General features: G+C 48.9%; 1 protein-coding gene and 1 long non-coding RNA gene across 2 annotated transcripts in view; one reads left to right on the forward strand and one right to left on the reverse strand.

Annotated features, from left to right (window-relative positions):
* Positions 1–10,539, forward strand: part of LOC106506737 (cadherin-like protein 26) — a 39,107-nt gene extending 28,568 nt beyond the window's left edge. Inside the window, 7 exon segments of the mRNA XM_085003183.1 lie at positions 1,189–1,292; positions 1,295–1,381; positions 1,384–1,421; positions 1,655–1,739; positions 2,656–2,873; positions 3,425–3,520; positions 10,333–10,539. Of these exon segments, the coding sequence (XP_084859309.1) occupies positions 1,189–1,292; positions 1,295–1,381; positions 1,384–1,421; positions 1,655–1,739; positions 2,656–2,873; positions 3,425–3,520; positions 10,333–10,539 (835 nt within the window).
* Positions 10,540–14,017: 3,478 nt separating this feature from the next.
* The window catches only part of LOC110257422 (uncharacterized), a 51,770-nt gene continuing 39,719 nt past the window's right edge, over positions 14,018–26,068 (reverse strand). Inside the window, exons 6-10 of the long non-coding RNA XR_014832655.1 lie at positions 24,760–24,819; positions 20,037–20,256; positions 19,822–19,926; positions 19,470–19,657; positions 14,018–17,213 (exon numbers count right to left, since the gene is read on the reverse strand). This is a non-coding gene — a long non-coding RNA (uncharacterized LOC110257422). The remainder of the gene's footprint in view (positions 17,214–19,469; positions 19,658–19,821; positions 19,927–20,036; positions 20,257–24,759; positions 24,820–26,068) is intronic.

Below are 26,068 nucleotides of genomic sequence, written 5' to 3' on the forward strand. Positions count from 1 at the left end.
ATGGTGACACCCATGGCATGTGGAAGTTCCGAGGCCAAGAACTGGATCTGAGCCATAGCTGTGACCCAGGCGGCAGCTTCTGCAACACGGGATCCTTTAATCCAGGGCACGGAACCGGGGACTGAACCCACAGCTCCAAAACGACCTAAGCCGCTGCAGTCAGATTCTGTTGTTTTTTTTTCAGGGCCACACCCATGACACATGGAGTTTCCCAGGCTAGGGGTCAAATCAGAGCTGGAGCCACTGGCCTACACCACAGCCACAGCAATGAGGGATCCAAGACATATCTGTGACCTACGCTACAGCTCACAGCAACACCAGATCCCTAACCCACTGAACGGTCAGGGATCGAACCTGTGTCCTCATGGATACTCGTCAGGTTCGTTAACCACTGGGCCACCACAGGAACTCCCATTGCAGACAGAAGGAACTCCTGAATAAGTAAAACATTTCAAATAACTTTAGTGACTATATTTAAGAAACAGTCTCTGTCCCTAATCAGTCTTAAGTGAAGAGGGTTCCATGATTCTGTTACAGATGCTTTCATGGTTGACACTTCCTGGAAAATGAAACTTTTGGAGTTGCCATCATGGCTTAAGGATTTGGCATTGCTGTGCTGTTGTGTAGTTTGTTAGCTGCAGCCCCAATTCAACCCCTAGAGCCTGGGAATTGCCACATGCTGTGGGTAGAGCCGTAAAAAGACAAAAAAAAAAAAAAATTAAACTTTTGAGATCGCTGTAGATTCACATGCATTGTAAGAAACAGTGTAACAGGCTCCCAAGTGCCCACTGCCCAGGGCCCCCCTACCAGTGATGCTCTAGTGCAGGGTCAGGACCAGGATCACAGCGTGGACCAGGCCAGATGCAGAGGTCTCCAACACCAAGTCCGCCCGTCTCCTCCCCTGTCCAGCCTCCTGCCTTGACCCTGGCATGGCTGATGTCTTCCCTTACGTGATGATTCCGCATTCTACCTCAGTCCACAAATGATTCGAGGGGGCAAGTGTGTTGTTAAATTATCCTACCCAGATATTCTGAATTGTCACAAAAGTAGAAAAACAGATAGAGAACCTGCAGGAAAGCTTATGACTTTGAGAGGAAAACGGCCTCAGTATGTCAGAGGCGGAGAGCACTCACTTCCTGGGGGGCTGGGTGTCAAGCAGCCTCTTTAATTAATAACTATCCCCACAAGGGGTCTGCCTCCCCCACCCCCGCCGCAGACTGGTACGGCGACTGTGCTGCTTTTGGTGTCAGACATCAAGGACCATGTGCCCACTGCCCACACCTGGTCTCCACACCTGAGGTCTGTGAGCCTGCAGGGGACAAGCCCCTCCTCACTGAGGTTGAAGACAGTGACCCGTTCACCTTCAAAATGGGCAACACCTGGGAAACATAGGGGACACATGGAAATTGGGGGGAAACTGGGTAGGCGCATTGGCCAGGGATAAAGGATGGAAAAGGACAGAAACTCAACTCAAACAGACTTAGGAAAAAGAGCAGTGTGTTGGCTTCTGTAACTGAAAAATAGGCCATCTACGTCTGTGTCCCAGCAGAGCTGGGTGCTCAGAGGACTTCCTGGAGGAGGTGGCTCCAGACCTTGGCTCTGCTTTTTTCTGGGTCTCTTCATCTTCAGAAAGGCTCTCCTCTGTGGGTGGCAGGGTGGCAGCATGGAGTCCTTGGAACTCATCTTAGCACCTGGCGAGAAGGTCTACACAGTCAATGTTGCCCTGCTCAACATTGTGGGTGGGGGTTGGGAGGGCAGATGTGCTGATGGGCTGGATCTGAGCCCACGCCTAGACTTGGTTGGGATCTGGGCTTAGCCTTTCCTGATCCACATGGGCTGAGAGTTCAGGCAAAGGAAAATTGGGATGCTGTTACCAGGAGGAGGAGCCAGTGGCATCCATTGTGTCTTCTCCTTTGTGCTTCCATTAATGGGTCTGTAGGATGTGACATGTCTTTTAGGTGAAACTGCCCAAGAGTGTGCAGCAAGGTATCAATGTTTACCCCCAAAGAGGTCTGCCTTTGCTGTGGCTTCTGGGAGGCCATCTACAAGCCTGTGGACTGCCCTGACTGATAAAAGTGCCCTTGTTTACCTAGGAGAGGGGGTCTTGTGCCCACTCATGGGAACAACGTGATTTAGGGTGTGGTCTTTCAGTCATGGGAGCATGTGGGTATCTGTTAATCAACCATGTGGGAGGCCAACCAGATTTACAAGACCAAGTTCTGATAAGACCCTGGGCACAGGGCTCGGTGAGCCTCCCTGTTTGGCAATATTCCATGTGCTTTGTCATTCACTGATGCTGGGAAATTGTGGATTCCATGGGCAGAGTGGGAAATTCTGCCTTTGGTACTTTTCTAAACTCTGCCCCATGTGCTTCTTCCCTTGGCTGCTTTTAATTCATATCCTTTCAGTGTAATAAACCACAACCATGAGCATAGAGTTTCCAGTGAGTTCTGAGTCCTTCTAGAAAATCATCACACCTTGCAAGACGGTGGTCTTGCAAATCCCTGCATTTTCAGCTGGTATCTGAATTGAGGGTGGCCTTGGTAAATGTTCCCTCCACCTTCATACTGAGCCTTGGCACATGAGAGGCATTTAGTGTTGAGCAGCTGAGCAAGTGAACAAGTCAATGAAAGTCAGCTTCCTCTCCCTCCACAGGTTGGTCAGTAGAACTTTTAACACTGAGAAGCCTCCAACATGGTAACAACTCAGTGCTGCTTCTCACTGGAGACAGACAGGGACTTTCCCAGAAGCAGATTGTTCATGTGAAGGTCTGTTCCTGTCCTGGTGGATTGATGTGTGTGGAGCCCTCCATGACAGAAGCTGGGCTCCTCCAGGGGGCCCTGGCCCCTCTCTGTGCAGCATTCGTGGCTCTTGTGGGAACATGGCTCCTCTCTCTAGGCTCTAAGCCAGGAGGATGGAGTCCTCAGGGGTGGGGGAGCAGATGATGGCCGCAATCAATGGGGTGTCACTGGAAATGACCCCTAGGCTCATCAGAGTCCCAGACTCAAATCAGAATTTGCCACCCTGGTCATATGTACTGCCTGTCTGGCAAAGGCAGCTTCTATGCAGTAAGCCACAACTTATAGCAATGGAACCCAGAGATGGACACTATCTAAGGATGACCCGATGATTGTTAATAGCCTAGGGCAACGATGCACACATGTCTAAGCTTCTGGGCTTGGCAAAAGCCAGATTTTCAAGGAAACAATAGACTATTACTCATCACATAGTATCAATCAGTTCAACAAATAGTTATCTTGCACCTACTGGTGCCTGAGCTGTGCCAAATGCTGTAGCTGCAAAGATGACTAGGGCACAACTTGCCCTTGTGAGTTCATGGCTGACTTACAAGTCAGCAGCACAGGATCCTGCTGAAAACCTGATATAGATGAACTTGCCCACTTGTTCCCCTGTCTACTCACAGCCACTCTGCTTTTCCTGCTGCTGCGCTACTTTGTGTCTGAGCCAAGAAGCAGGCCTGATCACGTGTAACCAAGAGCATGGAGCTGCTCCTGCCCAGGTAGTGGAGCCGTGCCTTGTGTTTTCATGATGGAGATGCATATAGGCATGGCTGAACCGTCTCCACTCACTGCTGCTCCCATGTCACCATTTCATTCTTATTTGAGTAGAAAATTGGAAAGAAATTCCTATGAAAATTGTCCAGGTCGACGATATTGATTTACGGTTTCAGGGCAGTGGCTCTCAACTGGGGGTGGTTCTGCCCCGACCCCTAAGCCACCTCCACCCCAGGGGACATCAGCAGTGTCAGCCACCCCCACCCCAGGGGACATCGGCATTGTCTGGAGGCACTTTTGGTGGTCGCACCTCAGTGGGAGTTGGGAAGTGATGCTGGCATCTGTTGGGTAGAGGCTGGAGAGGCTGCCACACATCCTGCGGTGCATAGGACCGGCCCCACACAGAGAACTGGCCTGAAGTATCTACAGTGCTGAGGCTGGGAAAGCTGGTTTAGAGGAGAAGTGGTTTTTGCCAGGTGGAGTTTCTCTGAATGAAAAACATTTTTCACTCCCTAATTAAATGCGCCCAAGCTGGCTTCTTAGCTGTGGTGTGGGGTGAAGTGAGGCAGAACCTACTGCTCCAGCATCACCAGCAGAGGTGGAACAGAGAGCTCACTGACCCTGCGGGGACAGCCTGGTTCTTCATGACAGTAGGAATGTCATTTATGCCACATCTTCAATGTGATAAGAAAACCAGCCTCGCACATGGGTGGGGGGGTCAAGGAAGACGACTCCTGCGAAGGCACCTCACACACCCCAAGCACACGCAGAGTCAGGCCACATGGCGACTGTGGGGTTTTCATGCCTGCTGCCTCTGACCCCGCCCCTGCCATGGCTCAGTTGCCCTGCAGCCACCTGGGCTGAGCTGGACCATGAGATGCAAGCACTGTGAGCAGTTCTGACTTCACATGGAACTAAGGCTGGTGGATCTAGAAAGGCCACAAGGGAACTCCACCTTCCACACTCAGAGGATTCACGCTACCCCATCTACTCTTGACTGAGACCCTACCTGTGGTTTTTCTCCTGGAAGGAAGAGACTCTGTGCCAAGTGAGATGTTTTGGGGAAAAGACGGTCCAGTTAACTTTGGCTCCTCGCCTGAATGAATAGGGAGATGTTATAAAGCCTGACAGTGGTTGGAGAAGCTGGTGGTTGACTGAGACTCTAGGATGCCTCCCACATTTTCTCTCCCTGGCTGGCACAAAGGATGGAGAAGAGCGAGCCTTGGGCCACGTTGCAGATGCACAGGCCTGTTAGTCCATGTCCGGCCCTTCCTGATGTGGGGGCGAGAAGGCCCAGGTGTGGTAGAAATCTCTAGATAATGGGATCCCAGAAGGATCCCCTGCCCTCAGCAATGAGAATCGCAGTTAACTGTTTTATTTGTGTAGTTTAAAGACAGAAACCATTCTGGGAAGCAGTGCTTTGTGGAACAGATAGAGTCCCCTGCCTATGGCAGTTCCACTCTGGGGCTCAACCATCCAGGAAAATGGCTCTGAGCCAGAAGCTAGAGGGTGGAGCTGGGGCTGCCCAACTGGGGGGAGACCAGTGGGGAGGCGTCTCCCCAGCACTGGCTGTGGCACAGCCAAAGTGGATAGGTGCTGGTGATGCCTCAGGGGCAGTTCTTATTGCCCAGCTTCCTGGTTGTCTCCTAGGAAGGAGGCAGCAGCTGCAGAAGCACAGCCCTTGAAGGGCTAAGGCCTGGTGCCTGGGCAGGGATCTGGCAGCAAGACAGCTCTGGGCCAGGACGAGCTGTCAGAGGGACAAAAGCGCCCCAGCCAGGACAAGGGGTCTCTGGCCTCCTCTTGTCCCAAGATGATGTCCTTCCTCTGTCTCCTACTCACAGCTCAGGACACACCCCCCTTCCCGCCACAAGGCCTTCAGGGCTCTGAGAACCGGGATCCAGCAAACCTGGGTTTGGATTCCGAAACCGTGTCTTTTCAGACACATGATCTAACTGATCCGTGGCTTTCACGTGTAAAGCAAGGTTAATACCGTTCTCTTCCTCTCTCTCAGGTTTATTACAAAATTTAATCAAATAACACACATACGGTCTTCAGCACAAGCTAGGGCATTGGTGGGCACACCAAGAACAGCGTCTGCCCTACTGGGACTGAGAGTAATTACTTTTTTTTTATTTTAATTTTTTTATTTTCCCACTGTACAGCAAGGGGATCAAGTTATCCTTACATGTATACATTACAATTACATTTTTCCTCACCCTTTGTTCTTTTGCAACATGAATATCTAGACATAGTTCTCAATGCTACTCAGCAGGATTTCCTTGTAAATCTATTCTAAGTTGTGTCTGATAAGCCCAAGCTCCCGATCCCTCCCACTCCCTCCCCCTCCCATCAGGTAGCCACAAGTCTTTTCTCCAAGTCCATGATTTTCTTTTTTAAGGAGATGTTCATTTGTGCTGGATATTAGATTCCAGTTATAAGTGATATCATATGGTATTTGTCTTTGTCTTTCTGGCTCATTTCACTCAGGATGAGATTCTCTAGTTCCATCCATGTTGCTGCAAATGGCATTATGTCTTTCTTTTTTATGGCTGAGTAGTATTCCATTGTGTATATATACCACATCTTCCGAATCCAATCATCTGTCGATGGACATTTGGGTTGTTTCCATGTCCTGGCTATTGTGAATAGTGCTGCAATGAACATGCGGGTGCACGTGTCTCTTTTAAGTAGAGTTTTGTCTGGATATATGCCCAAGAGTGGGATTGTGGGGTCATATGGAAGTTCTATGTATAGATTTCTAAGGTATCTCCAAACTGTTCTCCATAGTGGCTGTACTAGTTTACATCACCAATAGTGCAGGAGGGTTCCCTTTTCTCCACAGCCCCTCCAGCACTTGTTATTTGTGGATTTATTAATGATGGCCATTCTGACTGGTGTGAGGTGGTATCTCATGGTAGTTTTGATTTGCATTTCTCTTATAATTAGCAATGGTGAGCATTTTTTCATGTGTTTGCTGGCCATCTGTATATCTTCTTTGGAGAAATGTCTATTCAGGTCTTTTGCCCATTTTTCCATTGACTGATTGGCTTTTTTGCTGTTGAGTTGTATAAGTTGTTTATATATTCTAGAGGTTAAGCCCTTGTCGGTTGCATCATTTGAAACTATTTTCTCCCATTCTGAAAGTTGTCTTTTTGTTTTCTTTTGGGTTTCCTTTGCTGTGCAAAAGCTTTTCAGTTTGATGAGGTCCCATGGGTTTATTTTTGCTCTAATATCTATTGCTTTAGGAGACTGCCCTGAGAAAATATTCATGATGTTGATGTCAGAGAGTGTTTTGCCTATGTTTTCTTCTAGGAGTTTGATGGTGTCCTGTCGTATATTTAAGTCTTTCAGCCATTTGGAGTTTATTTTTGTGCATGGTGTGAGGGTGTGTTCTAGTTTCATTGCTTTGCATGCAGCTGTCCAGGTTTCCCAGCAATGCTTGCTGAATAGACTTTCTTTTTCCCATTTTATGTTCTTGCCTCCCTTGTCAAAGATTAATTGACCATAGGCGTCAGGGTTTATTTCCGGGTTCTCTATTCTGTTCCATTGGTCTGTCTGTCTGTTTTGACACCAGTCCCACACTGTTTTGATGACTGTGGCTTTGTAGTATTTCTTGAAGTCTGGGAGAGTTATGCCTCCTGCTTGGTTTTTGTTTCTCAGGATTGCTTTGGCGATTCTGGGTCTTTTGTGGTTCCATATAAATGTTTGGATTGTTTGTTGTAGTTCTGTGAAAAATGTCATGGTTAATCTGATAGGGATTGCATTGTATCTGGAGATTGCTTTGGGTAGTATGGCCATTGTTACAATATTGATTTTCCCAATCCAGGAACATGGACTATCTTTCCATTTCTTTACATCTTCTTTGATTTCTTTGATTAAAGTTTTATAGTTCTCAGCATATAGGTCCTTTACCTCCTTGGTCAGGTGTATTCCGAGGTATTTGATTTTGTGAGGTGCAATTTTAAAAGGTATCGTATTTTTGTATTCCTTTTCTAATATTTCATTGCTGGTGTACAGAAATGCAACTGACTTCTGAATGTTAATCTTATATCCTGCTACTTTGCTGAATTTATTAATCAGTTCAAGTAGTTTTTGGGTTGAGTCCTTAGGGTTTTCTATGCATAGTATCATGTCATCTGCATACAGTGACAGTTTGATCTCTTCTCTTCCTATATGGATGCCTTTTATTTCTTTGGTTTGTCTAATTGCTGTGGCTAGGACTTCCAAAACGATGGAAGAACTATGAAGAACAGTGGTGAGAGTGGGCATCCCTGTCTTGTTCCAGATTTGAGTGAGAAGGCTTTCAGTTTTTCCCCATTGAGGATTATATTTGCTGTGGGTTTATCATAAATGGCTTTGATTATGTTCAGGGATGTTCCCTCCATACCCACTTTGGCGAGGGTTTTGATCATGAATGGATGTTGAACTTTGTCAAATGCTTTTTCTGTGTCTATTGAGATGATCATATGATTTTTGACTTTTTTTTTTGTTAATGTGGTGTATGATGTTGATTGATTTGTGTATGTTGAACCATCCTTGTGAACCTGGGATGAACCCTACCTGGTCATGGTGTATAATTTTTTTGATATGTTGTTGGATTCGGTTGGCTAAGATTTTGTTGAGAATTTTTGCATCTATATTCACCAAAGATATTGGCCGATGGTTTTCTTTTTTGGTGTTATCTCTGTCTGGTTTTGGAATGAGGGTGATGGTGGCCTCATAGAATGTCTTTGGGAGTATTCCTTCTTCTTCAGCCTTTTGAAAGAGTTTAAGGAGGATGGGCACCAATTCCTCTTTATATGTTTGATAGAATTCACCTGTGAAGCCATCTGGTCCTGGACTTTTATTTGTAGGGAGTGATTTTATGACCTCTTCAATTTCATTTCTAGTGATCGGTCTGTTCAGTTGGTCTGTTTCTTCTTGATTCAGTTTTGGCTGGCTGTAAGATTCTAGAAAATTGTCCATTTCTTCCAGATTGTCAAACTTGTTGCCGTATAGTTGTTCATAGTATTCTCTTATGGTTTTTTGTATTTCTGCTGTATCCGTTGTGATTTCTCCTTTTTCATTTATAATTTTGGTTATTTGGGTTCTTTCTCTCCTCTTTTTGGTGAGTCTGGCCAGGGGTTTGTCAATTTTGTTTACCTTTTCAAAGAACCAGCTCTTGGTTTTATTAATTTTCTCTATTGTTTTTTGAATCTCTATTTTATTGATTTCTTCTTTGATCTTTATAATTTCCTTCCTTCTGCTGACTTTAGGTCTTTTTTGTTCTTCTTTTTCTAATTCATTTAGGTGGAGGGTTAAGTTGTCAATTTGGGATCTTTCTTCTTTTTTGAGAAAGGCCTGTATTGCTATAAATTTCCCTCTGAGCACTGCTTTCGCAGCATCCCATAGATTTTGAGAGGTTGTGTCTTCATTATCATTTGTTTCAAGGTAGTTTTTAATTTCCTTTTTGATTTCCTCATTCGACCCATTGGTTTTTTAGTAGCATGTTGTTTAGTCTCCATGGAGTAGGTTTTTTCTCTTTCCTTTTCCCATGGTTGATTTCTAATTTCATGGCATTGTGGTCAGAGAAGACACTTGAGATAATTTCTATGCTCCTAAATTTATTGAGGTTAGCTTTGTGGTCGATTCTTGAGAATGTTCCATGAGCATTTGAGAAGAATGTGTATTCTGCTTTTTTTGGATGTAGTGTCCTGAAGATATCAATTAAGTCTAACTTTTCTATTGTTTCCTTTAGGATCTCTGTTGCTTTATTGGTTTTCTGTCTAGAGGATCTGTCCATTGATGTGAGGGGCGTATTAAGGTCTCCTACTATGATTGTATTCCCATCAATATCTCCCTTTATGTCTGTTAATATTTGTTGTATGGGAGTAACTACTAATTACGTCTTTGCAACCCCTGGCAATGAAGGCCATCTGTAAGTGCACACACTTCTCAGTTATCCGTCTTACGTGAATACACCGGGCTACGCTCACACATCGGGGGCACTACGTCTTCAGGGAGATGCCCTTCACCGCAGAAGCCAGCACTGAGTCCACGCAGCTTGTCTTATTCTGATCAAGAGGATCTGCAGCAGGGCGCAGAGGCCTCCCTGCCTGCACAGGAGCTGCTGAGCTCTTAGAAGAGGAATCCAGCCCCGTCAGCATTTGAGTCCCTCCACTGATATTTTTTGAATGAGGAACAGAAAAGACTGCAGACAGCACCACCCTGCCAAGGGACCCTGAGAGCCATAGGTCTTAGCCTTTGAAGAGGAGGAGGGCGGCCACTTAGTTACAGAGGCCATTTTTTTTTCTTTTCTTTTTAGGGCCACATGTGCCACACATGGAGGTTCCCAGGCTATGGGTCGAATCAGAGCTGCAGCTGCCGGCCTGCACCACAGCCACAGCAAGGCCAGATCCCAGCCGCATCTGCAACCTACACAGCAGCTCATGGCCATGCCAGATCCCCGACCCACTGAGTGAGGCAAGGGATCAAACCCACGTCCTCATGGATGCTAGTCAGGCTCATTACTGCTGAGCTACAATGGGAACTCCCTGAGGCCCCACTGAAACAAGTTTTTTGGTTTTACCACCACTTTACATGAAACATTAAACAAGAAAGGACACCTCCTGACCAGCAATTACAAAAGCATACCCCCCCACACACACACCAAATAAGTCCCCTTGCTTTATAGCTAGGGGTGTTTTCTGGAGTCTGGAAGCTTCCGTGATGGCAGAGAACAACGTGTTTGGGGCAGATGCTATTCTTTGCCCTTTGCTTTTATTTCTGCCATCTGTTACTTCAGCCTCAGCTGTATTTCTTTTCCCATGTCCCACAGGGAAGGTCAGATGTCAGGGCTCGGATGCCAGCCCTGGCCATCTACACAGCCGAGGCGGGCGCCAAGCTGGGAGCTAAGGGAAGTGTCCCATTTGCTGCTGAGGTGGAAGCAGAGTGGTGGTTTGCTGATGGCCACCCTGTGGGGGACACCCTGGCCGCTCTGCCCCCTCCCCCATATCCTATGATGACCCCCTGTGTGCCCGCTTGACACCTGCCTCCGCCCCAGCCTCATCGGCACAAGCCCTGTGACTCCGCTCAACCTCACACGCCTTTGCCTCTCAGCTCAGGTGCCAGTTGACTCTGTGCCCCAGTTCCAGTCTGTCCAGTGCCTCCATGACTGTGTCACAAGCACATGAAAAGTTTTTTCTTTAAATGGACTTGCATCCAAATGAAGTAAACGTCTTTAAATAGGAACTTTTAACTTGACTGGAAATGAAAAACCAGTTTTACCTGTAGAAAGAACAGGAGTGGGAAACAGATGCAATAAAACCAGAACCCAGTCCTTGCAGGCGGAAAAAGCTGCCTCCCAAAGGCTCAGGTGTCTCTGTGGGGAAAGAGCGAGAGTGCCAGGCCAGCCTGGCACCTGCACCAGGCTGACAGAGACTTTCTCCTTGATGTCATCAGCCGCATGGACTCAGAAAGGGACGAATTTTCTCACCCTGCAATCCTAGGTCAACTAAAACCCTGTTCCCAAACCAGCAAAAACTCCCCTCCTCTAAGTGGTTGATGATTTCAGCTAAGGAAGCAATGAGTTGACCCAGGGCTGCCATCAGTTATTGAGCAGGTGCCTGGCTGGGGTGAGCAGCGCCAAGTCCAGCAGGTATCTGTCCACCAATCCACGCTCCCGGGGGAAGGGAGCATGGAGAGAGACTCTGGGGGATTGGCGGCGGATGGGGGCTTCCCTCCCTCCTTAACTGGTCTGTAAGCTTCCCGAGGCCAGAGCATTGCTCCTGAACAGCACGGGAAGAGCTCTGATCCACTGACCATGCCCTGGGGTTTAAACACCGCAAGCACAGTCCCAGTGAACTGTCCCCAAACCATGCAGGAAGGTGTCTTGCTGCCCCATTTACAGGGAGGACACCAGGCCTGCAGCTCCTACTTCTTGGCGTGTCTCTGGGTTCCCTTCATGGGTCCTGCAAATAGTAAGTGCACCTGTGGTGACCAGTTAAGTGAACGGCCATTCACATACCTTCCCTAAGTTGTAATTTAGGGCTTACTGGGTAACCTGGTATTTTGAAATCTATGGCAAGGCATCAGCTGTCTCAAAACCTTTGCTAAAGTCCATTGCCTGCCTTATGCCTTTTGAATTTTTATTTCATTATTGAAGGACTTATATCAAAATAATAGAAACCCAGAGCAAAAACTGGCCACAGCCCCTTCCCTAAATCCAAACAGTTTCACTGGTCTGTGTCGCCTTCTAGATCTTGTCCCTATACGAGGCCAAAGTCCAGGTACCTATGGTGTCCTCGACAGAAGGTTAGAATCCACAGCCTCCTGTCACACTGGGTCACAAGGCTCCAGGGCGCCCTTCTCTCCACCTTTCCTTTCCTAACCCCCTTCCTCGCATCATAATGCTAATTTTTAATTTGCATATGAGTGAGTGTGTGTGTGGGGGGAATGTGTTATGTGTTCCAGCTTTGTTTTCTACTGGAGGGAAACTGCCCCGGAAGAAATCAGCATTTCCCCCTAGAAGATAAATGACACGCTACCTTCTCCGCAGACTGCTTCGGACCAAGCACACTTTGTCCTGGGAGCTCGGTGAGGTACGGAGAAGTTCACCCCCTGCTGGGACTGCACTGATGATTGACAGCTGCTTCCCTTGAGAGGCAGCCCTTCTAGAAGGTTCTGTGATCCTGGCAGAACAAACACGTAATCAGTGAAAATCTTCTCATCTAACTGATTGTTAATGAGTTGACAGCCCTCATCGAAGATGACGCTTTTTAGAACCTTCACAAAGAAGCCTCCTTGTGTCCATCTCAGGCACCAGAAGTGATTTGTAAGATCAAGAGCACGTGGCTTCGACCCTGACCCTGACCAAATTCCAGCCCTGCTGCCAAATTGTGCCCTGACACCCCTGCATCCTTCACAAAGAAACCTCCTTGTGTCCATCTCAGGCACCAGAAGTGATTTGTTAAGATCAAGAGCATATGGCTTTGACCCTGACCCTGACCAAATTCCAGCCCAGTGAAGCCACACCTGCTGCCAAATTGTGCCCTGACATCCCTGCACCATGTCCTTAAATATTCCATTATAAATCCTGGAACTACTGCTTTGTTTTTTTTTTGTTTTTTTTTTGGTCTTTTTAGGGCCACACCCTTGGCATATGGAGGTTCTTAGGCTAGGGATTGAATTGGAACTCTAGCCACTGGCCTATACCACAGCCACTTCAATGCCAGATCTGAGCTGCATCTGCGACCTACACCACAGCTCACAGCAATGCTGGATCCTTGACCCACAGAGTGAGGCCAGGGATCGAACCTATGTCGTTATGGATCCCAGTCAGATTCGTTTCTGCTGCCCATTGTTGTGCTTTTTTTTTTTTTTTTTTTTTTTTTTTTGTCTTTTTGCCATTTCTTGGGCCGCTCCAGAGGCATATGGAGGTTCCCAGGCTAGGGGTCTAATCAGAGCTGTAGCTGCTGGCCTACGCCAGGGCCACAGCAACTCGGGATCCGAGCTGCGTCTGCGACCTACACCACAGCTCACGGCAACGCCAGATCCTTAACCCACTGAGCAAGGCCAGGGATGGAACCCGCAACCTCATGGTTCCTAGTCAGATTCGTTAACCACTGCGCCACGACAGGAACTCCTTAACATGACTTTTCTGAAACCATTTCAGACTCACAGGAAATTGTAAAACCCAGAGAGTTTCTGTGCACCCTTCACAGTTTCCCCAAGGATAGCACTTTACATAACTGCGGTTTGTTATTGAAACCAGAAAACTGACTTCGGCCCAACACCGTTAACATGGGTCTCAAATATCTTATGTGGATTTCACTAGTGTAACTTGCTCCGATTTTAACCCAAACATTACTTTTCTGACAAGAACAAAAAGAGGTATTCAAGATCCAAAGACAATTTGTACGATGGAAGGTTTCTAAAACAGAATTCAGGGTCTCTCTCATTCATTCTCTTTCCTCAGCCTGCACTGAAGTTAAGAGAAAGGCTTGGGTGTAGATAGGTGTGTCCCTGGGGTTGTGAGGGCCAGCTCCACGGGCAGGGAACCTGGTCAGTCCCCAGGGCCCACACTCAGAAAGGCCCTGTGCTTGGCTGATGCTCGGTCAATGTGTCTCCATCCTGGAATTTGGACAAGGGGCTCACACTTTCATTTTGCACTGGGTCCTGCATATTATGGGGCCAGTCCTGGGTCCTAGGGGTGGCTGTGCCTTATTCACCAACATTGAGCCCTGCTCATGGCACAAAGTGAGTCTTCCTGGGGTTTTGTGGGCCGAAAATGGGGCTTGAAAATCTTATATTCTCATGCTCCATTTCCACAAAGCTAACCTAAAACTCACTCATGGATTTCCGCTATGCATATAGCTATACCAGCATCACTAGAATTATCATACGTTTCATGCAAAAACCCAAAAGCAATACAATTGCAAGAACTTCTAGTCATGCATTTGCATCCTTGGGTAATTTATATAAAACCAATAAATGCTTCATGCTTTTTACTTTAATTAATTAGCTTTTCTTTCTTTCTTTTTTAATTTAAGGGTTGCAGCGTGCTTTTTGAGCCAAGAGGTATGAGAAACAAATACTCCGCTCCTGAAAGTACAAATGCAAATGTTACCATAAAAACAATAGCTGTGGAAAACCCTGAAAATGGGAAACTGGGAAGGGAAGAGGTGGTAAAAATATACCCAACCAACATCCAAATAAACTCAAAGAAGTGAATGTGGAAAACAGATGGGAAGAAAATAAAATACCTCCATCTAGACTTGAGAGAATCAGACTTTTTCAGTCCCTGGCAAACTTCTTTTGCTGCTGAGAAGCTAAGAATTTGGTCAAGGCCTAAATATTCTTTTGCTTTTGTTCCTTTAGATTTATAGATGCTTTGAGCGAAGGGGGCCATGGAGGCCATCTAAGTCCATTTTTTTCCCCTAAGCCTTTTTAGCAGCAGAATCCTTCATTTCAAATGAGATCTTACGAAAAAATGTCATTATAAATAAAACAGCTGAGTTGGTTTTTATTAGCATCTACCCATTTTAAGTGCGTGGACGTTTATAACACACACCTATCACCAAAACAACAAGTACAAATAGGGATTCTGATGAAAACAACAATAAAAAAGCAGTTGGCTGTTGCAGAGGAAGTCTGCAAGATTCTGTTATCTTAGCACCTAATTTCTTGATGTTGGTTGTTAATGTATCAAGAAAATTCCAATTCATGCCAATAAACAGTTTCAAATATTAAGCTTTTCGGGAGCTCCATTTATCATATCAGGTCCTTTGTGATTCAGCAAAGGAGACGCAAGTCTTCGTTCACGTTTCATAAAAGCAAATTATAAACTTCTTGCTTTTATCAACATGTTGGGAGACTCAAAAAGATATAAACCCTTCTCCTTTGTAGTATAAAAATCACATTAAGCATTATTATTAAAATAATTCTACCTAAATGAAATGAAATCCAAATTCCCTTGTCGAAGTACTTTTGAGGAGTCATAGGGAACACACGGGGCCCAGCCGGGCCCGTGTCTCAGCGCAGAGGCTGGGCGAGGGGAGGTGGTGCTCTCAGCCACGGTGGAGGCATGGGCGGCAAAATGCTGCAAAATGCGGCAAAATGAAGCCTGCAAAAGTTGGCTTGAGGCAAAATCAGCCTGAGTTTCCCTGGAGACTGGCCGGCATCTTCCACCGGCCCCGGCAGGATGTTGGAAAGACCTGTGTCTCCAAGGGTCGCCCTCTGAGAAGCCACGGGAGCCAGAGGACGGCTGACTCCGGACACAGCCTCTCCAGACAGCGGGTCTTTCCAGGGCTGTTTGCAGGGGTCACACCTTGCTCTCTGTGTGGCTAAGTGTGTTTTGTTCAGTTCACAGTGGTGTCATGGGATTGTTTCTCTGTACAGATATGTGTACAGATAAGTGTGTGTGTGTGTGTGTGTGTGTGTGTCCTCATGGGCATGCAAATTACCCCAACTTGACAATTTTCTACACACATCTTCTGGAGCAGTAAGTACCCCTAAACCCAGGGGTGATCAGTCACTTCAGCGGTAAAAGCCGCCAGTGTTAGAAACACAAGGCCCGTCTCGTCGCCCGCGTCCCACTTAACCCTTCCCGAGGCTCACCGCTGCACTTGCGACGGTCTGCCGCCCTGTGGTCTGAGGCCATCTGGCCTCTGCTCCCCTCCGGCCTCCCGCTGTGCTGTCCGCTGCCTGTGGGCCTGGGCTCCCTCCTCTGAGGGCCCCCTGCTCCCGTCTCCCGTTCCTCCTCTTCCCGAGAGGCTCCAGGCGCAGGCCTGGTGAGGTCTTTTTACCTTCCACGCTCCTCACCTGTGTTTCTCTCACCTGGGATGCTGGCCGCGCACCTGTGTGAGCCCGAGAGTGAGGCTGCCTTGCCTTGAGCCCTGGTGCCTCGCTCGCCTCACCCCGTGCGGCCCGACCTACATGATGCCGCTGGGGAATCCGTGGGCTCCTGGGCAGCCCCTCATGCTGCACGCTGAGTCCATTTCCACACTGCTCCCCCCAACTCCTCAGCCAGTACCTGGAGACGCAGGTCCACGAGCACTTGCCAGCGAATGCGTGAAGGGCAGCACGCCTGCCACCACACACCAGGTGTGGCTATTAGCACCCAGGAAGAGCCATGTGGTCTGGGGAGTGTGTGAGTGTGTGTGTGTGTGTGTGTGTGTGTGTGTGTGTGATGAGGCTGCCGGTGGGAATCAACCATTTGCTAAACCACGTTTGTGGAATAGTCCCAAATCCTGCTGGCCAGGCCCGTTCAGCTTCCTTCTTCCCTAGAAGCCAAGGTGTTGCAGGGTCTATCCCTGCCCTCTCTCCCACCACATATGTAGGTGACATCTGATCAAACTGCCCTTGGCCCTCTGTCCTTCCAGGAGAGCTGTGACAGCCCTCTATCTGCCGGTGGCCCCGTCTGGTGCAGCAGAGGCCGTGGCCTTGGGGTAGCCTCTTGCAGCCCCTGGTGTGTTAGGGCCCTGCTCCTTTGCTTGTTAGGTCTGCCTGGGTACCATGGCACCCAGAGGACCTCTGGAGATGAGGGCAGCAGCGATGCCAAAAGTGCTGAATCGGGGGGGAGGGTTTCCCCTTGGCAGTGGGTGGGTCTGCCTCCCCTGTCCCAGGCCAAGCCTGGGGACACTTTCTCCTAATCACTGCATCTGTCAGCTTGGCTGCATAACAAAAGACCTCAAACTGGGCAGCTCAAACAGCAGACTATTTTTCTTGTAGTCTTGGAGGCCGGAGGTCTAAGATCAGGGTGCCGTCATGGCAGGTTCTGGTGGAAGCCTTTCTCCTGGTTCACATATGGCTGCTTTCTTGCTACGTCCTCGTGGCAGGTTCTGGTGGAAGCCTTTCTCCTGGTTCACATATGGCTGCTTTCTTGCTACGTCCTCGTGGCAGGTTCTGGTGGAAGCCTTTCTCCTGGTTCACATATGGCTGCTTTCTTGCTACGTCCTCGTGGCGGAAAGAGACCACGTTCTCCAGTGTCTCTCCTATAAGGGCCCTGATATCATCACAAGGCCCCACCCTCACGACCTCATGGAACCCCAATTTCCTCCCAAAGGTTGCACCTCCAAATACCATCACAGTGGGGCCTAAGGCTTCCACACAGGAGTTTGGGGGGCGCAGTTTAGCCAATAGCAGGGGCTTCCATGCGAATCCTCCTTCAGGGGGTGTTTCTGCAGAACACGGCCTCAGACAGGAGCCAGGGGTCTTTTTCTGCGGAATCATGAAAGAGGTGGGTTGACGAGCTGGAGGGATTTACCGGATGGTAACATTAGGATTATATCTCCTGGGAGGTTCCTCAGTGCAGCCACCCTCTAGGACGAGTCAGACAGCTGATGTGGGAATTGGGGCAAACGCGGGGGTCATGAAATGGAAGGACCCGGAGCAGGTGCTGTGGAGGGACAGGCTCGCAGGGAGGGACACACAAAGAGGCCACAGAGGCTGTTTCTGACTCTAAGGAGCGCCGTATGATGCAGGAAAACTGGGGCTCAGACCTGTGAAATAATATGCGCAAAGGAAAGACCAATGCTTGGGGGGCACCATTCGCCAAGAGTTACTTTACATGGCGACACATGTATAAGAATCTCTGCATACCAGACCCGGTCCTAAGGACGGAAAGGCAGTAATTCAGTTCTCAAATCAACCCACCTGGGCAGGTTCTGTTATCTTCCTCATTATAAAATGAGGAAACTCAGGGACAGAGAAATTAAGTCATTCATTCAAGGCCACAGCCGTGGCAAGTGCTCAAGCTGGGGTTCAAACACAGGCAGTCAGGCTCCAAGTTCCGGGCACTTGGAGACCCCAGCTTTACACGGGAACTTGTTCAAAACATTGATTCCCTGGCCCCAGCTCTGCAGATCCTGCATTCGTAGGTCTGGGTGCTCAGGGGTGCCTCCCGGGGCCCTGTTTGTGAAACCTGTCACCATACCTGGGGACCCCTTCCTTGGCTGTTAGCGTGGACAAAGACAGGGCCATGGGAAGTGAGAACCAGGCAGGCGGGGTCCAGAGTCCCTGCCTGGGGTCTCCCCTGTGTCAGCCCTGTGCTTCCCATCACTGTCCCCAGGGTGTCGCTGTCCCCAAGATGGGAGCCCCCGTCTCTGTGAGGCCCTGAGGCCATGGGGGCCTTGGACCCTCCTGCATGATGGATGATGCCAGGTGGCTCCCTCTGCTGCTGCAATAAAACCTCCAGATGTTTTCCCCAAGGCTAGACGCTCCCCTAAAGCCAAACAACCCAGGCTCCTACAGGAAGGGGCCATGCACCCCGCTCTCCTGCGGGAAGCTTCGTCAGGCTCAACAGCCTGTGAGGAAACATGGAATGAACCAGGCTGTGTCTGCCTGTCTGTCCCTGAGCAGACAGACAGTGGCTTCCTTGAGGACTGGGCTGAGCCATGCCTGACACTTGGTGGCAGGAGAGTGAGTGGACAAACCATTCTTCATTCCAGCCAGACAAGCGAGACAGAGCGGCGCAGAAGCGGAGCCCTGGGGAAGCTGCTGCGAGGATGCAGAGCCGGGGTTGGACACAACCAGTCGCCGGCGGACCTGCCTGCCTGGTGTCTGAGCGGTGTCCCGGGAGTCCCTTCTCGTCCCTGGGCCACAGCTTCCTGTGTGTAAAGGAGTGTGGGAACAGCCCCACTTGTATCAGGGGTGACGCTGGGCATGGGCGGAGCGGCTGCGTGGATACAGGACATGGTTCCTTCACACAGCACTTGCTTACCTGCGCTCACACCTGTGCACCTGCCCCCCCGCCCCACAGCTCTGCTGAGTGGATGGGGAGCAGGTCCCCGTCACGCTGGGCTGGAGGAGGCTGCCTTCCTGCCAAGGACCATCCTCCTTGTCCCCCAGGCAGGCAGGGAGCATTCATTAGTGCAAGCTTGGAGCTGCGCTGATGGCGTGAGAGGAGAAAAAGGCAGATTAGAAGGCTTCTCTTTCCCGCCAGAGCCTTCTAACTTAGTTGGGGGTTTGTGATGAATTATTGATCTTGTGGGGCCTCTAAGACTGCGCGATCAGGGTACAGAAGAAGCTGCTCTGTCATCTGCCTCAGGAATTTTGAGCACAGACGCCCCTGCAGATTCTCGTCGGCTCTGAGCTCACCAGATCCATCACTAGCTGTCTACTCAGCTGCCTGAAGGGACATGGCAGGCCTGGCCACATCCCGGCCAGAGCCCCTGGGTCATCTGTTGGCTGCGTTCCTCCCCAACCTTGTGCCCCGAGGCATATGGCCACACAGCAACCAGAGTCCCTGTGTGAGTGGCCCAGGCCACCTGCAGATGTCAGGATGGGGTTCCACTGCTGTCACCAGTGGGCCCTAAGTCTGAGGCACCCATAGACACCGGGCCGAGAGACTGTGTTTCTGCTAAACAGAGAGCCTGGCGGGGGTCCTATGAGCCAGAGCAACGTGGGGACAGCTGGCTTCCACAGTCGAGGAGAGGGCACAGCTGAGAGTTTGGGGCCGGGGGTGGCCTTCCCTACCTTCCGCCTCCTCGGGCTGTGAGTCATTTGATTCGGAACATCTTCCCGCCCTAGATGAGTGCGTCCTCTCAGGAACCCCCACCAATGACGGCTTCGCAGAGTCGTCTTCAACCTCATCCAACCGTCGTCCGTCCGTCCGTCCGTCCGTCCGTCCATCCATCCATCCAAAATGTAGGGAGCTCCTCAGACTGGAAAAAGCCAGAGAGCTTCTCAAAGAGTGGACTTGGGCCCTGGAGGGTGAAGTGGAGTTTGCTGAGTGGAGGCGGCAGGTGGGGAGGGTCACTCAAGAAGAGGACAGTGGGGACAAGGGCCAGGAGGGGACGCGTCGGGGCCCAGGTGGTGGAGGGGTTACCCCTAAGCAGTGAGTCCACATGAGGCCAGGAGGGGGTGGGAGTCTTCCTCAGGGGTTCCTGTCACCCCACTAGGCCAAGGCTGCCATAATTGTCACAGCTCCTCCCTGGAAAACAGCGGGAAAGTATGGGGGTGTCACTCCCCTCAGTTTGCCGCCCTCCCTGCGTCTGTAGGAGCCTCTGGGCAGCGGAGACGGGCCCACCTGCGGGCACTTACCCTCTGTCCCTGGCCTGCCTGCAGCGGCCCTGGGGCACGAGGTGCCAGAGGAGGAGCCTGGTCACCTGCCTCACGTCTACGCAGGGGAGGCGCGTGTGAGCTGCAGAGAGCCTGGGCTGGCTCGCCTTCTCGGGACAGGAGCTGCCACACGACCTGCTGGACTCTCTGGGCCAAAGGCTGCTCTGCGTGAGGAAATACCTCCTGAGCCAGGCGCTCCTTCCTAAAAAACGAATAATTCATGACGGGACAATCACTATTCTAGAATGTATTTTCCTTACCTTCTTTTAAAAAAATTACCCTCTAGCCCTAGAATGAGGTCAAACTGAGTCTGGATCAAATACTTTGACTTTCTTGGACCAGACATGTTAAACCAAAGCAAAAGATCAGGTTCTTCTTTTTGTTTGTTTACTGTGTCTTTGCTTTTTAGGGCCACACCCGCGGCCTATGGAGGTTCCCAGGCTAGGAGTCGAATCGCAGCTGTTGCCGCTGGCCTACACCACAGCCACAGCCACGCAGGATCTGAGCCACATCTTCGACTTACACCACAGCTCTCGGCAATGCCGGATCCTTAACCCACTGAGCGAGGCCAGGGATGGAACCAGTTCCTCAAGGATGCTAGTCGAGTTTGTTACTGCTGAGCCACAACAGGAACTCCAGCAGGTTATTCTTAGGAATTTTATTTGTCAAACAGATTTTCTAGAGACACTTGAATTTAATTGTTTCATTCCTTGCTCCCATGAGCAGCCCAACTCTGGGGGTAAATGAAACGCAATCCATGGAGGACCCCAGCTATTTTTGGACCAGTAGGTAATGCTGGGGAAAACAGATTTTTTTAAGTGATTATTTACATTTCTATAATTATGAGTCTGCTTCAGTTTAAGTGAAAAATACATAAATAGGGGAATGTTTTCTAGAACATTTGTGATTGGTATTTTTAGTGATTTTTTTTAAAAAGTCACTTTGCTGTACAGTAGAAAATTGACAGAACACTGCAAACCAACTATAATAGAAAAAAATAAAAATCATTACATAAAAAAGTAAATGTCAATCCCTTTTACCTTTTTAAGTAGATAAATACATAAAATATGTTATCATGAAACAAAGGATGATACTTAAAACTTTATGAGCAGTACATACTAAAAAACAGACACAATTTAACTTGCATGTGTTATGTAACTAAATTAGGAGCCTATGAATGACAAAATTCTGATTAGATGTTATCTTTACACAAAACCACAAACTCTGATCTTTCCTTGTCCACTTACTGCCTGTAAATTGTGGGGGAGAGGATGGTCTCCTTTAAAAATCTACAAAAAGTGAAACAAAGTAAATAGTGGGACACGTGCCCTATCAATACTCGGTCTCTTCGTCTGCTTGACATATAATAGACTGGTTAAGCAAAATTTCACTGCTACCGGGACACTTTAATGTAGATGTTAGATATCCAACGGCCTATGGCAAATTCTAAAAAATTTCTATAATTAACGAACATTATCTTTTGTAAGTGCCCTCTCAAACCTCAGGGCTAAATCAGGAGAAACACATGTGCATCGCATCAGGAAATGCTACCTTAAACCTAAGTTTTAGCTGATGCAGGGTTAAAACGTGCCCTTTCTTTCTAAAGAGGCTGTGCAAATATTTACTTGAAAGAGATCTTAAGAATTTGTATTCAGTTACTTCATGCATCACCTAGTGCTTTGGGTAACTGAAAAAGGAAAAAAAAACTATCTCTAAAGCACTGGAACATCTAAAGCCGACTCATAGGCATACAGAACAATGGTACTGATGCTGGATGATTCCCGGAGAGTCTAGGACATTTTCTGGGTAATTCAGAGAAGAGGAATTGTTTAGAACCGTATACTTTTTGAGTCTGAATAGTCGGCAGTGATCAGTAGGTGGTCATTGGACCTTCCTGGATTTGAGGCAAGGGAAAGAAAACTATGGCCGTGGGACAGATCTGGCCCGCCATCTGCTTTATAAATAAAGTTTTATTGGCACCCAGATGTGCTCATATGTTGTTTAAGGGCTGTCCAGGACTGCTTTGTGCTGCCGTAGTAGCCCTAAGCAGTCGAGTCAGAGACCTATGGCTCACAAAGCCTGACACATTTACTTCCTGGCCTTTTAAAGAAAAAAAGCATGCTGACCCCCTTGGTTAAGGCATTCTTTTTGGAAACTCCACATTACATCAAATGCATTCAGACGTATCCACACCCTGTGTTAAAAATAAACACGTTGCCATACAATTTTGAAAGGTTTTAAATAAATTTGCTTTTGACTGTGGTTCATTTACTGGTGGTGAAATCCTGGCAGTTGTTGTGTGTATTTGTGAATTCTTGCATAACAAGGCTCTAAGTGTTTTTGAAAGTAATAAAACACTCATGAAAAATTCATGAATGCCAAATCTAAAAATTAGCGAGAACAAAATGTTAAATTTTGTAGATACTCAGACATTTATTAATTTTGGTTTTGCTGTTTCCTTTGTATATTTTGAAGCATGTGTACATGTATATACATGCTTTCATAGGTGTCAGGCCCTGGGGATTAGTGTCCAGGGGAGAGGCTGGCCCTGCGGGCGTGGTTATGGAGCATACCTGGTGTAGGACACTTTGGCCAGTCTGCATTATACCTTATCACCTGCCCCAACTGACTGCTGCAGGGAACAGCCATGGATGTTGGCTTGTTCCCCCCACAAATTCATTCTCAAGTCTATCTGCATGCTTAAAAACATTTCCATAAGAAACATCAGCACCAGAAGGTTTTAGAAAAAATGTCAGCCTCCAGTGGAATTTATGTACACTTGTGAACTAAATCAAGTCTTATTAATGGCAACGAAGAAGGCAATAAAACAGAAATAGTAAATATTTTCCTAGAAAATGTGATTTTATTAAGAACATTAGCCTCCAAATTACTTAGCAATCCGAAGATAGCTGCCGTCTCGTAAGTTAAATATTTATTTTGCATGTCATCAATTTTGGTTTTCCATTTGCATTAACAGTCTCATTGGCTTTATGGACTTTTTCATCAGAGGAGTTTATTTTGCTTACTTTTATGATTTACTGAACACAGAAGCTGACTTTCCCAAGAAAACCCTAACCTGGGAAGCCTTATTCTATGTTCCCGTGAAGCAGGCAGAGTAGGAGCCCCTCCAAAGATGGGCGTGGGCAGAAGACTGCAAACCTGTGTGGTCCCTGTCGCCTCGGAAACGTGTGTCTCAGAGGCCAAACAAATCTGCCGTCGGGAAGAAGAAGAAGGGACATGGACGCTGGAGCTATAAAAACAGTACAGACTTTGTCCTTTCACCTTTCCCAGCACAAGGACACTGGTCCCGGCAGGTGACATGCATGCAGGCTGCAGTGACTGCTGATGGCTACAATATCTAGTCCCTCTCCTTCCTCAGCAAAAGACCCCTGAATGTGGGGCCACTCAGAACAGGAGTGGCATTTCCCAACCTCGGCTGCAGCCGGCCGTGGCCATGGGACTCAGTGGCCTGTGGAAGGCAACTTCCAGGACGTGTGCTGGGAGGAGGAGAAGTAGCCTCACCTCTCCCCCCCTTCCCTTTGCAGGGGCTGGAATGAGAATGTGATGGCTGGCATGGGCACAGCCATCCTGGCCATGGCCATTAGAGCTGACGCGTGGTGCCCCCACAGGATAGGAGGGGTGAAGGTCACCAGGGAGCCCTACTGGACCCATCCCGGGACCACTTTACTCTGGACTGAAAAGGAGAATTAAATATGTCTTGTTCAAGACACTGCTATTTGGGATTCTCTGTCACTCGCAGCAAAGTGTAATCTTGACTGATTCGAAAGATAGGACCAAGGGACGGGAGCTGCAAGGAGCAGGCCTGAAACTTGGGGCACCAGCTTATGGTGCAGTGGGGAAGGGCTCAGGTAGTACGGCCTCGCAGCCAGGTGACCTCATATTGTGCAGAAACACAGCGACTGCTAACAACCACTGTTTGCTGTTTTTTGAACAGCAGCCCTTGTTCTGAAGGAGGACATGGTAGGAGAAATCCGTAAGGTGGAACTGCATTAGCTACCTCTCACTGCTTTTAGCAAAGCTCCACAAAAGAGCTGGACATAGGCAGCTACTGGCAGGGATGGAGCAGAATGAAAGGTAAGGCAGCTGTGCTAACGGAGACGGTCTCTGCCTGCGGTCTGCAGTCTAAGGTGACCGGGAGCTGGGTAATCTGGAGCCTTGCGGGGTTGAAAAAAGCAGCTGCGGTGCCCTCCAATGCCATCAGTCACTGGAAGGGCGGTGTGCAGAGCGGAGCACTTGGTGGGAAATCAAGCCAGCGCCCGCCTTCCCGAGAGGCGAACGCCACTTAAAGGGCCCTGCCTGCCTTCCCAGGCCTGGTGCCTCGGGTGCTCAAGGTGGGCGGGTGCCCTGGTCCTGAGAGACGGGAGGCACAGGCTGGTGCAGAGGCCAGTTAGGGATGGCCAGATGCTCCAGGGCTATAAACTGTCCTGACAGAGAGCGTGGACTGCAAACAGACCAGACACCTTGACGTTTGGGGAAAAATGGTCTGCCAAACTAACCACAGTCTGAAAAAGCCCGAGCTTGTTCAAGCCCAGAGGAAGCCCTGGAAAAGAAGGAGCAAAGTGTGGAAACCACGCAGGCCACGTGGAAGCACATGTCAGGGAGCCTCCTCCCTCAGCCCGGAGACCAGGAGAGCCCCACTCACCACTCTCTCCCAAGGGAGAAAAATATGCTTGTCTCTACTTACTGGGGGTTTGTGTTCTGTCATTCTCAGCCAAACTTAGTACTAATTATCCCAGGTTATCACCTAAAAAACAAGCCAATGAATAGAAAAACATTGACACAACAAAAAAATGTTATGCTTCAGAGTAATTACCTTGTTTAGTTCATTTTATTCACTGAACAGATTTTTTTCCATTCCGTTCAAATATTTGCACAGAGACTGGTCCCTTCCTGTGCTGTGGGATGGCTTAATAAAGTTCTAAATTCCTTTCCAAAACAGCCATCACTCCCCTGAGGCAGATCCTTTTAAATAGCCTCTTCTCTGGCCACACAGTATCCTTTGGAGTTTGGAAACTGGCAAAAGTCATTCAGGGCCTTGCTGGGTGAGCAGGTGAGGGATCAGCCTGGGCGACAGCGGTGTGGGCTGGGGAGAGGGTGAGGGTGGAGCGATGGGGCTGGGAACCTGCAAGACACCTGCATCGCAGCGCGGCTGGCTCAGGTGGGCCGGCAGCAATCACGGGCCTTCTGCCTTCCCAGCATGTCTATTTGAAAACAATCGACTTCATTCTTTGGTTGCTGCCTTGTGGCTTCACAGGAAGGCCCCAGGGTTCTGGGGCTGAGTGGGTTCACATTCCAGGGGAGGTGATGTTCCCGGGATGTTTATTTTAACCCAGAGGTAACTGCCCCAGGATGCCGTGTCTGGCAGCCGGGAAAGGCCACACGTAAATCAACCCGGGAAGGAGCCTCCACCCGGGAGAGGACGGGGAGCCCTTCCCGGGTTTTAGGAAGAACGTCACCCGAGTCCGCTGTTCGCGGTCTCCAGGCACGGCAGTTTCCGCTTTAATCGTTTACAAAACTAACTGGGAAAAAGAAGAATGATTTTGTTGTGACTCTTGTTCACATCGTCCTAAGGAACCACTGGTGACCGTTCCAATTACTATGCATTTTCCGGTCTCTGTGGGGCGAAGGCCAGCGAAATGAAGTCAGCAGCTGCCAGGAGCTCGAGGAGGCTGAGTTTGAAAGGCTCATTCCACGGGCCAGTGGTTTCCACCCGGGGGACTTTGCTCCCAGGGACCCTGGGCGATGTCGGGAGACACTTTCCCTCCTGGCACATCCCACAGGGCACAGGATGGTCCCTGCAACAGCGAATGACCCGGTCCAGAGGGCCCACAGTGCCGAGGTTGAGAAACCTCGCTTGAGACCCGCCCCGACATACGGCTCAGATGGCAAGGAGCCCTGGACCTCTGTTTGAAAAGAAGTGCCTCTCTCAGATGGGCTGAGAAATACACTATCAAGCAGTGAAGTAAAATGTGCACCTCTGGGCCAGGGCTCCG

Source organism: Sus scrofa, chromosome 17, assembly GCF_054392235.1.
Source record: "Sus scrofa isolate SSC_HxYL_T2T_F1_AM1 chromosome 17, Sscrofa_HxYL_maternal_Yorkshire_Landrace_v2.0, whole genome shotgun sequence".
In the NCBI taxonomy this organism is placed as follows: domain Eukaryota; kingdom Metazoa; phylum Chordata; class Mammalia; order Artiodactyla; family Suidae; genus Sus; species Sus scrofa.